Source organism: Caretta caretta, chromosome 8, assembly GCF_965140235.1.
Source record: "Caretta caretta isolate rCarCar2 chromosome 8, rCarCar1.hap1, whole genome shotgun sequence".
Lineage (NCBI taxonomy): Eukaryota > Metazoa > Chordata > Testudines > Cheloniidae > Caretta > Caretta caretta.
In genome coordinates this window covers 42,739,378-42,749,988 of record NC_134213.1, presented here as the reverse complement: position 1 = coordinate 42,749,988, position 10,611 = coordinate 42,739,378, and the positions used below count along the sequence as shown (strand labels likewise).

Sequence of the window (10,611 nt, the reverse complement as noted above, 5' to 3'; positions counted from 1 at the left end):
GGTGGGCATGGGCATGTGGGTGTGGAAAATGGGAACAGGGAATGGGGGTAAGAAAATTGGAATCATGTTTTGCTAAAGGGGGAGATGGGAACAGGGAATGGGGGTAAGAAAATTGGAATCATGTTTTGCTAAAGGGGGAAATGGGAACAGGGAATGGGAGTAAGGAAGTTGGAATCATGTTTGGCTAAGGGTAGTAATGGGAACAGGGACACAGGTGTAAGGCTCTGTGGTGTCAGAGCTGGGAAGGAGGATACTAAGGAAGGAAACTGGAATCATGCTTGCTGGAAGTTCACCCCAATAAACATCGAATTGTTTGCACCTTTGGACTTCGGGTATTGTTGCTCTCTGTTCATGCGAGAAGGACCAGGGAAGTAAGTGGGTGAAGGAATAAGCCCCCTAACATTAACCAGTTACCTATCCATTAGAGGACCTTCTCTGTTATCCCATGACAGCTTACTTTGCATAAGAGCCTTTGATGAGGGACCTTGTCAAAGGCTTTCTGAAAATCTAAGTATCATAGAATCATAGAATATCAGGGTTGGAAGGGAACTCAGGAGGTCATCTACTCCAACCCCCTGCTCAAAGCAGGACCAATCCCCAACTAAATCATCCCAGACAGGGCTTTGTCAAGCCTGACCTTAAAAACCTCAAAGGAAGGAGATTCAACCACCTCCCTAGGTAATGCATTCAAGTGCTTCACCACCCTCCTCGTGAAAAAGTTTTTCCTAATATCCAACCTAGACCTCACCCACTGCAACTTGAGACCACTACTCCTTGTTCTATCAACTGCTACCACTGAGAACAGTCTAGATGCATCCTCTTTGGAATCCCCTTTCAGGTTGTTGAAAGCAGCTATCAAATCCCCCCACATTCTTCTCTTCCGCAGACTAAACAATCCCAGTTCCCTCAGCCTCTCCTCATAAGTCATGTGTTCCAGTCCCCTAATCATTTTCCAGTTGCCCTCCGCTGGATGTTTTCCAATTTTTCCACTTCTTGTAGTGTGGGGCCCAAAACTGGACACAGTACTCCAGATGAGGCCTCACCAATGTCGAATAGAGGGGAACGATCACGTCCCTTGATCTGCTGGCAATGCCCCTACTTATACAGCCCAACATGCCTTTAGCTCTCTTGGCAACAAGGGCACACTGTTGACTCATATCCAGCTTCTCGTCCACTGTAACCCCTAGGTCCTTTTCTGCAGAACTGCTGCCTAGCCATTCGGTCCCTAGTCTGTAGCGGTGCATGGGATTCTTCCGTCCTAAGTGCAGGACTCTGCACTTGTCCTTGTTGAACCTCATCAGATTTCTTTTGGCCCAATCCTCTAATTTGTCTACGTCCCTCTGTATCCTGTCTCTACCCTCCAGCGAATCTACCACTCCTCCCAGTTTAGTGTCATCTGCAAACTTGCTGAGGGTGCAGTCCATGCCATCCTTCAGATCATTAATGAAGATATTGAACAAAACCGGCCCCAGGACCGACCATTGGGGCACTCCGTTTGATTCCAGCTGCCAACTAGACATGGAGCCATTGATCACTACCCATTGAGCCTGATGATCTAGCCAGCTTTCTATCCACCTTTTAGTCCATTCATTCAGCCCATACTTCTTTAACTTGCTGGCAAAAATGCTGTGGGAGACCGCATCAAAAGCTTTGCTAATGTCAAGGAATAACACGTCCACTGCTTTCCCCTCATCCACAGAGCCAGTTATCTCGTCATAGAAGGCAATTAGGTTAGTCAAGCATGACTTGCCCTTGGTGAATCCATGCTGGCTGTTCCTGATCACTTTCCTCTCATGCAAGTGCTTCAGGATTGATTCTTTGAGGACCTGCTCCATGATTTTTCCAGGGACTGAGGTGAGGCTGACTGGCCTGTAGTTCCCAGGATCCTCCTTCTTCCCTTTTTTAAAGATGGGCACTACATTAGCCTTTTTCCAGTCGTCCGGGACCTCCCCTGATCTCCATGAGTTTTCAAAGATAATGGCTAATGGTTCTGCAATCACATCCGCCAATTTCTTTAGCACCCTCGGATGTACCACATCCGGCCCCATGGACTTGTGCTCGTCCAGCTTTTCTAAATAGTCCCGAACCACTTCTTTCTCCACAGAGGGCTGGTCACCTCCTCCCCATGCTGTGCTGCCCAGTGCAGTAGTCTGGGAGCTGACCTTGTTCGTGAAGACAGAGGCAAAAAAAGCATTAAGTACATTAGCTTTTTCCACATTCTCTGTCACTAGGTTGCCTCCCTCATTCAGTAAGGGGCCCACACTTTCCTTGGTTTTCTTCTTGTTGCTAACATACCTGAAGAAACCCTTCTTGTTACTCTTAACATCTCTTGCTAGCTGCAACTCCAAGTGTGATTTGGCCTTCCTGATTACTGTATGTCTACTGGATCACCCTTGTCCACATGCTTGCGGATCCCCTCAAAGAGTTCTTGGAGATTGGTGAGCCATGATTTCCCTTTACAAAAACCATGTTGACTCTTCCCCAACAAATTATGTTAATCTATGAGCCCTTTGTAAAAATTGGTGTCACATTAGCTATCCTCCAGTCGTTTGGTACAGAAGCTGATTTAAATGATAGGTTACAGACTACAGTTAGTAGTTCTACTGTTTCACATTTGAATTCCTTCAGAACTCTTGGGTGAATACCATCAGGTCCTGGTGACTTATTACTGTTTAGTTTATCAGAGTAACAGCCGTGTTAGTCTGTATTCGCAAAAAGAAAAGGAGGACTTGTGGCACCTTAGAGACTAACCAATTTATTTGAGCATGAGCTTTCGTGAGCTACAGTGAGCTATAGTTGCATCCGATGAAGTGAGCTGTAGCTCACGAAAGCTCATGCTCAAATAAATTGGTTAGTCTCTAAGGTGCCACAAGTACTCCTTTTCTTTTTGTTTAGTTTATCAATTTGTTCCAAACATCCTCTAATGGCACCTCAATCTGGGCCAGTTCCTCAGATTTGTCACCTAAAGAGAATAGCTCAGGTTTGGGAATTTCCCTCACACTCTCAGCCGTGAAGACGGATGCAAAGAATTAATTTAGTTTCTCAGCAATGGCCTTATTGTCTTTGAGTGCTGCTTTAAGGGTGTGGTGGGGGCAGGGAGCAGTGCTGTGGAGGGAGGGGAGTGGAGGGTGGAGGGTTTGGGTGGGAGCAGGGAGCGACACGGTGGGGGAGGGGAAGGGTTGGGTGGGAATAGGGAGTGGTGCTGTGAAGGATGGGGAGTGGAGGAGGGAGGGGTTGGGTGGGGGCAGGGAGCGGTGCTGTGGTGGGAAGGAAGTGGAAGGGGGAGGGGTTGGATGGGAGCAGGGAGAGGTGCTGTGGGGGAGCACAGAGGGGAAGGGAGGGGCTGGGTGGGAGCAGGCAGAGGTGCTGTGGGGGAGGGGAAGAGGGTTGCGTGGGAGCAATGCAGTGAGGGAGGGGAGTGGAAGAGGGAGGGGCTGGGTGGGAGTAGGAAGCGGTGCTGTGGGGGAGCACAGAGGGGAAGGGAGGGGCTGGGTGGGAGCAGGCAGAGGTGCTGTGGGGGAGGGGAAGAGGGTTGCGTGGGAGCAATGCAGTAAGGGAGGGGAGTGGAAGAGGGAGGGGTTGGATGGGAGCAGGGAGAGGTGCTGTGGGGGGAGCGGAGGGGGGAAGGACTGGGTGGGAGCAGGGAGAGGTGCTGTGGGGGAGGGGAAGAGGGTTGCGTGGGAGCAATGCAGTAAGGGAGGGGAGTGGAAGAGGGAGGGGTTGGATGGGAGCAGGGAGAGGTGCTGTGGGGGGAGCGGAGGGGGGAAGGACTGGGTGGGAGCAGGGAGAGGTGCTGTGGGGGAGGGGAAGAGGGTTGCGTGGGAGCAATGCAGTGAGGGAGGGGAGTGGAAGAGGGAGGGGTTGGGTGGGAGTAGGAAGCGGTGCTGTGGGGGAGCACAGAGGGGAAGGGAGGGGCTGGGTGGGAGCAGGGAGAGGTGCTGTGGGGGAGGGGAAGAGGGTTGCGTGGGAGCAATTCAGTGAGGGAGGGGAGTGGAAGAGGGAGGGGCTGGGTGGGAGTAGGAAGCGGTGCTGTGGGGGAGTGGAGAGGGGAGGAGAGGGGCTGGGTGGGAGTAGGAAGCGGTGCTGTGGGGGAGTGGAGAGGGGAGGAGAGGGGCTGGGTGGGAGTAGGAAGCGGTGCTGTGGGGGAGTGGAGAGGGGAGGAGAAGGGCTGGGTGGGAGTAGGAAGCGGTGCTGTGGGGGAGTGGAGAGGGGAGGAGAGGGGCTGGGTGGGAGTAGGAAGCGGTGCTGTGGGGGAGTGGAGAGGGGAGGAGAAGGGCTGGGTGGGAGTAGGAAGCGGTGCTGTGGGGGAGTGGAGAGGGGAGGAGAAGGGCTGGGTGGGAGTAGGAAGCGGTGCTGTGGGGGAGTGGAGAGGGGAGGAGAGGGGCTGGGTGGGAGTAGGAAGCGGTGCTGTGGGGGAGGGGAATGGAGGCGGGAGGGGTGATGTGAGACGTGGCTGGGAGAAAGTGCTGAGGATTCTCCCTTTGCTTTCCCCACGAGTCGGCTACGTAGAGTGTATGTGACATCACAAACATCACCATGGCAAACAGCTGCGGAGTTGGTGGAGCACTGGAGTGGCCCACACCCGCATACGCTAGGGCCTGCCACGTGCCCCAGAAAGCGATTGGGCGGAAGTGGCTGTGACTCCGCCCTTCGTGGGCTCTCAGCCATTAGGATCGCGTCTCCGCCGCCGACCATGACGTCAGGGCCGGTGGGCGCGTCGTGGTCCTGGCGGACGCGGCGAGACAGGCGGCTCCTGAGCCCAGCGATTGGTGGCGCTGGGGGGCAGGGTGCAGCCGCCTATATGAGGGCGGTAGCGGGAAGCGTGGTCGCTGGTGGGCGGAGGCAGCGGCAGCGGCAGCAGCCGGGCGGGAGGTGCATGCTGGTTGGGGGCCGTGAGTTCCCGGGCTGGGGTTGCCGGGCGCTCCCTGCCCATGGAGCCCGAGGTGCTGCGCCGCCGGCTGGCCGCGGCCGGGCAGAGCCACCTGCTGCGCTTCTGGGCCGAACTGGGCGGCGCGGAGCGGCGGGCGCTGCGCGAGGAGCTGGAGGGTCTGGACTGCGAGGCGCTGGGCTCCAGCTTCCGTCGGGCCATAGAGGGCACGGGCGCGGCCGGCCGCGACAAGGTGGACGGGCGGATGGAGGCACTGCCGCGGGCCGTGCTGGGCAGCGCCACCCGCGACGTGGGCCGGCTCCCCGAGTGGGAGCGCGAAGGTACGGGCTGGCGGGCGTTCCTCCCCAGCAGCCTGCCACGGGTGCCCCTGGCCCTGGGGGCAGCGCCGGGCGCTTCCTTCCCCCGGCGGGCCAGGCTGGCTCCTGGCCTGGGGGCGCTGCTTAGCGTCTGGCGGGAGGGAGCCCCTTGGGGTGGCGCTGCCCGCAGCCCGGTGCGGGGGGAGCGGAGGGCTCTGCTGTCCCCGCTCGCAGCTGCGTGGTGCCGCGCCGGCGGTGCGCTCAGAGCAAACCCTTCACAGCCTCTGTGCCTGGGAGCCCCTCTCCCGAGTGCTGCACTGCGATCAGTGACAGACCCTGGGGCCCGAAAAGCTTGCGCTGGGCACAAGCTGCTTTCTTTAAATTCTTAATTTTAGATTTCATTAGCATAAATACTTTTAAACTTGTTCAAGTGGCTGCTTCTCCGTGAGGGCCAGTCACATGCTTGTGGCGCTTCGCATTTGCACACAAACATCAAACCCAGCTGAACTGAAGAACATTGTGCTGTAAAGGCGGGGGGGGGGGGGGGAGTAGATACTAATGATCCTTCCCCCTCACCAGTAGTGCAAGCTGGCACATGGATGTGGCCCAATGGAAGACACATCACTGTGGACTGAGCCCAGGCATGTAATCTTAGCCACAACAGAACCCTCAGGAAGTGGTGTGTGAAAACTGGGGGAGGGTTGTAATGGAAGCAGTTTGTAGTATTAACTAAAACAACAAGGAGTCTGGTGGCACCTTAAAGACTAACAGATCTATTTGAGCATAAGCTTTTGTGGGTAAAAATCCCACTTCAGATACATGGAGTGAAAATTACAGATGCAGACATAAATAAACTGATGATAAAGAGAAGGGTGAAGAACAAGTGAAGAACCAGTGCTGACAGGGCCAATTCGATCAGGGTAGATGTAGTCCACTCCCGACAATAGATGAGGAAGTCTCAATTCCAGGAGAGGCAAAGCTGCTTCTGTAATGAGCCAGCCACTCCTAGTCCCTATTCAAGCCCAAATTAATGGTGTTAAATTTGCAAATAAATTTTAGTTCTGCTGTTTCTCTTTGAAGTCTGTTTCTGAAGGTTTTTTTGGTTCAAGTATAGCTACTTTCAAATCTGTTATAGAATGTCCAGGAAGATTGAAGTGTTCTCCCACTGGCTTTTGTATGTTACGATTCCTAATGTCCTGATTGGTGTCCATTTATTCTTTCACATAGGGACTGGCTGGTTTGGCCAATGTACATGGCAGAGGGGCATTGCTAGCATGTGATGGCATACATAACATTAGTAGACATGCAAGTGAATGAACCTCTGATGGTGTGGCTGATGTGGTTGGGTCCTCTGATGGCCTTACTAAAACAGATAAGGGGACAGAGTAGCCAACGAGGTTTGCTACAGGCATTGGTACCTGGGTTAGTATTTCTGTGGTGTGTAGTTGCTGGTGAGTATTTGCTTCAGGTTGGGGGGCTGTCTGTAAGTAAGGACTGGCCTGTCTCCCGAGGTCTGGGAGAGTGAGGGATTGTTTTCCAGGATAGGTTGTAGATCACTGATAATGTGCTGAAGAGGTTTTAGCTGGGGGCTGTACGTGATGGCCAGTGGTGGTCTGTTATTTTCCTTGTTGGGCCTGTCCTGTAGTAGGTGATTTCTGGGTACCAGTCTCGCTCTGTCAATCTGTTTCCTCACTTCCCCAGGTGGGTATTGTTTTAAGACTGCTTGATAAAGATCTTGTAGGTGTTTTGTCTCTGTCTGAGGGATTGGAGCAAATTTGGTTGTATTTTAGGGCTTGGCTGTAGACAATAGATCGTGTGATGTGTCCTGGATGGAAGCTGGAGGCATGTAGGTAAGTATAACGGTCAGTAAGTTTCTGGTATAGGGTGGTGTTTGTGACCATCGCTTATTTGCACTGTAGTATCCAGGAAGTGGATCTCTTGTGTGGACTGGTCCAGGCTGAGGTTGATGGTGGGGTGGAAATCTTCAAGGGCCTCCTTCCTGTGGGTCCATCTGATGATGTCATCAATGTAGCGCAAGTAGAGGAGGGGTGCTAGGGGACGAGAGCTGAGGAAGCGTTGTTCTAAGTCAGCCATAAAAATGTTGGCATGCTGTGGGGCCATGTGGGTACCCATAGCAGTGCCGCTGAGCTTATGCTCATATAAATCTGTTAGCCTTTAAGGTGCCACCAGACTCCTTGTTTTTGTGGATACAGACTAACATTGCTACCCCTGATACTTGAGTGTTACTAAGATCTGCTGCCTTCAAATACTGCACCTATGTGTGAAAATGCAGCATTAACGCTGCATATCAGAAAGTAGACCTCCCTAGTAAGGCTAGAATTGGCATGATAGATTAGATAAAGAGACAGCAGGAGTGATTGTGAAATGAGTCTTGTAGCTGCTATAAGACAGTAATAGAACAATAAAGCTTACACTTAAATGTAGTGGGTAGAGCATTTCCCTGAGACTTGAGGGAGCGGAGTGTTGGTCCCAGCTCTGTTGCTGGGTGATCTGGGTGAATTGATTTTTCCCTCTTTGTGCCTCCATATCCCCATCTGTAGCAGGAGGACCATGATACTGGCCACCTTTGCAACACATTTTCAGATTGACTGATGGAATGTGCCATAAGAGTTTGCATTAATGTATCTTAAACACAACTAGTGTCCAAAGAGTATGGGGGACACTTTGGCCCTACTTGTTTTATTTGCTCTCTCAATATGACACTATGGTGTGGCTGGGTAAAGTTGGGAGAGAATAACTGAACAGACTACTAAATTTTCATTGACATGCTAGTTACTATGCATGTGCACCTCGATATGTGCAGCACCCTTTGTTCCATTCCTTAACAGATGTTTTAAAACAAGTTTAAGGCATGAGTCCAAGCAGGAAGTTATCCAGGAAGCATTTGACCTTTGGAGGCTCATTGTAAACTCTCAGCTGTTTGCTATAAAGGCTATCAGGAAAAACAGCCATACCGCTTTTGCTGATGGAGAAAGCTCTAATGTTGCAAAATGCTTTTCATTATAAATGCCTGTCTGTAGAAACTTGCAACTTTCTAAACTCTTCTGGGCCAAACTGGGGTTTGGGGTAGCTGTATCAAGAGGGTGACCTACTTTTCCATCAGGAAGGCAGGAGAATCTGGACACTAATCATATACAAAAGTCACACACACAACTCTGAAATTTAAATGGATGCTCCTCAGTGAGAGCTACTAGTCTGAAAATATCTGGAAATTGGTTTGAAAATGCCATTGTGGATTCTTTATTGTGCACTATTCTAGGTAGCTGTCCTGTAAATGTAGGCACAGTTTGAAAAGAGCACAACTTAGCTGCATAAAATTGACTGGTTCGGTTCAGCTTTGCCTTATTTGAATGCTTTTACTCTTGCAAAAGCTTTTTTTCCCCTTTTTTGCTGAAATTTAACTTGACTGAAACCAAAGTTTTCTTGGAAAATTAACTTCTGTGAATTGGTCCAACCACTTTGTTTGCGAAGAGGGAGACAAACATTTTTGCAGATAGAAAATCCAGGTGCAGACATCACAACATGCTTAGCCAATGGGTATACTACATGAAGAACAGTCTCTGTTGGTTTGAAAAAATGGTTGCAGTTTTCTAAATTGAAATGTATTTGAATTTACTTTTACCATTGTTTGGAGGCTCGTGACATGAGGTGAAACCCAAACTCTTCAATTACATTGTGGCACAGCTAAAGAGGCAAGGGCCAATGTCTTCGTGCGTGGGGTGGGCACCTAATTAATTGCTTACATTTTATGAAGTGCTGAAGATTGAAACTCCTATTGAAGATGAACCCTGCACCACAAATCCTGTTGAACTAGTCTGCCATAAGCACCTATTTAGGCTCCCATAGTCAAAAAAAAATTTAGACTTAAAGACTATTCATAACAGTACTATATAAATCCCAAAATTTCCAGTTATTTGTAACTTTAAATTCTCTTCTTTGGGCTGTCACATCACCTGTTTGGACATTGCTTGAAGATCTGAACTTCTGTGCACGAGTTCAGAACTGTCTTGAATGATCAGACTTGGGAGTGGAGCCACACATGTATGCTATACAACTGAGCACATTCTGTTGCTGACGCTATTCTGATAGAACTGTCCAGCTGTGCAACATCTAGCGTATACAAACTCCCTGTGAATAACTGCTTCATATCTTGGCCCCACATACAACCTAGCACTCCTAATTCTTGACATTCTTGTAATACTCTAAATGCTGAGTATCTTTCACTATGCAGCTACAAAGCAGCAGTTATACCAACTCTTGTGAGATGAGAGGATGTGTACTGGGATATGGGAATGGAGGGGGGAATAAATGAGGTACAGATTTACCCAAGCTGCTGGCGGAACTGGGATTAGAATGCCAGCATTCGTGGCTCCCATTCATTCATATGTTTAGGCCATGCTTCTCTCTAATGCAACACACATGTACTCTTTCCCTTCTTTCTGTCTTCCTTTTGTTTGTTGAATTCCTTTCTAAACTTTCAAATAGGAAAATTCCATGTTAACTGTGCAACCTTGATTATTTTAATTTACCTACTCAATTCTGTAACTAATACAGTATTTGGGGGCGTGGGGTGTCATTAAATACAAAAATCTACACTGGTGCAACAAGAAGGGTGCATAACTGAAATGCAGGTTGGGCAATAGGAATGCACAGGTTCCTTATCCGTGTTACATGCAGTCTGGCAAGTTACCTTAGATGAGGCACCATTGTCTAGGGGATTAAGGTCTGGGCCAGAAATCTGAGTCTGGGAATTCTGATCTTGACTCTACTCCCCTCCCTACTTTCTGTCCTTGGGCAAATCCCAAATGAAGATAAAGCCACGTACCTCACAAGGGGTTTGAGTGTTACAGTTAATGTTTGTATAGTACTTTGAACACATGCTGGGTTGGCCACCTCTTGCCACTCCTTATGATGTGGTTAGTCTGTGCTAGTGATACTCTGACATCAGTGGTTCAGGAGCCAAATTAGTGATCAGCATTACTCAAAAGAGCCACAATAAATGAGTATATAGTACTATAGTTAATGAAACAATGAATACACACTAAACAGTATGAAGAATATTTGCTTTTTATATATCTATATATAGTCTCACAGCAAAATGACTGACCATGTATTTTATTAGCTACAGTTGGCTTATAACATAGTAAAAGCATCCTCAGTGGCTAACTAAATCTGCAGCACATGTTAAAATCCTGAGATCTGCAGGAGACACTCGAGTGAGGCTAGTGAGCCACATGTGTCACTGGTCTAGGCTGTCCTTGTGATCTCTGTAAAACCTGGGAGTTGAGGACAACTGTTTTCCTGGTCCTGTGAAGCCCAGCACTGTGGATCCCAATGATTTGGGGGTAAATAGAAATCTAAAGAGACTTGGCTGAGCCTGGATTACACTCCTGCAATAGGATGATT

General features: G+C 49.7%; 1 protein-coding gene across 5 annotated transcripts in view; it reads left to right on the top strand.

Annotated features, from left to right (window-relative positions):
- The first annotated feature begins 4,721 nt into the window (after positions 1-4,721).
- Positions 4,722-10,611, top strand: part of UAP1 (UDP-N-acetylglucosamine pyrophosphorylase 1) — a 43,015-nt gene continuing 37,125 nt past the window's right edge. For all 5 annotated transcript variants that reach the window (XM_048860637.2, XM_075131431.1, XM_075131429.1 and 2 more), the window contains exon 1: positions 4,722-5,208. In XM_048860637.2, coding sequence (XP_048716594.1) covers positions 4,932-5,208 — 277 coding nt within the window. In that variant the 5' untranslated portion in view covers positions 4,722-4,931. The remainder of the gene's footprint in view (positions 5,209-10,611) is intronic.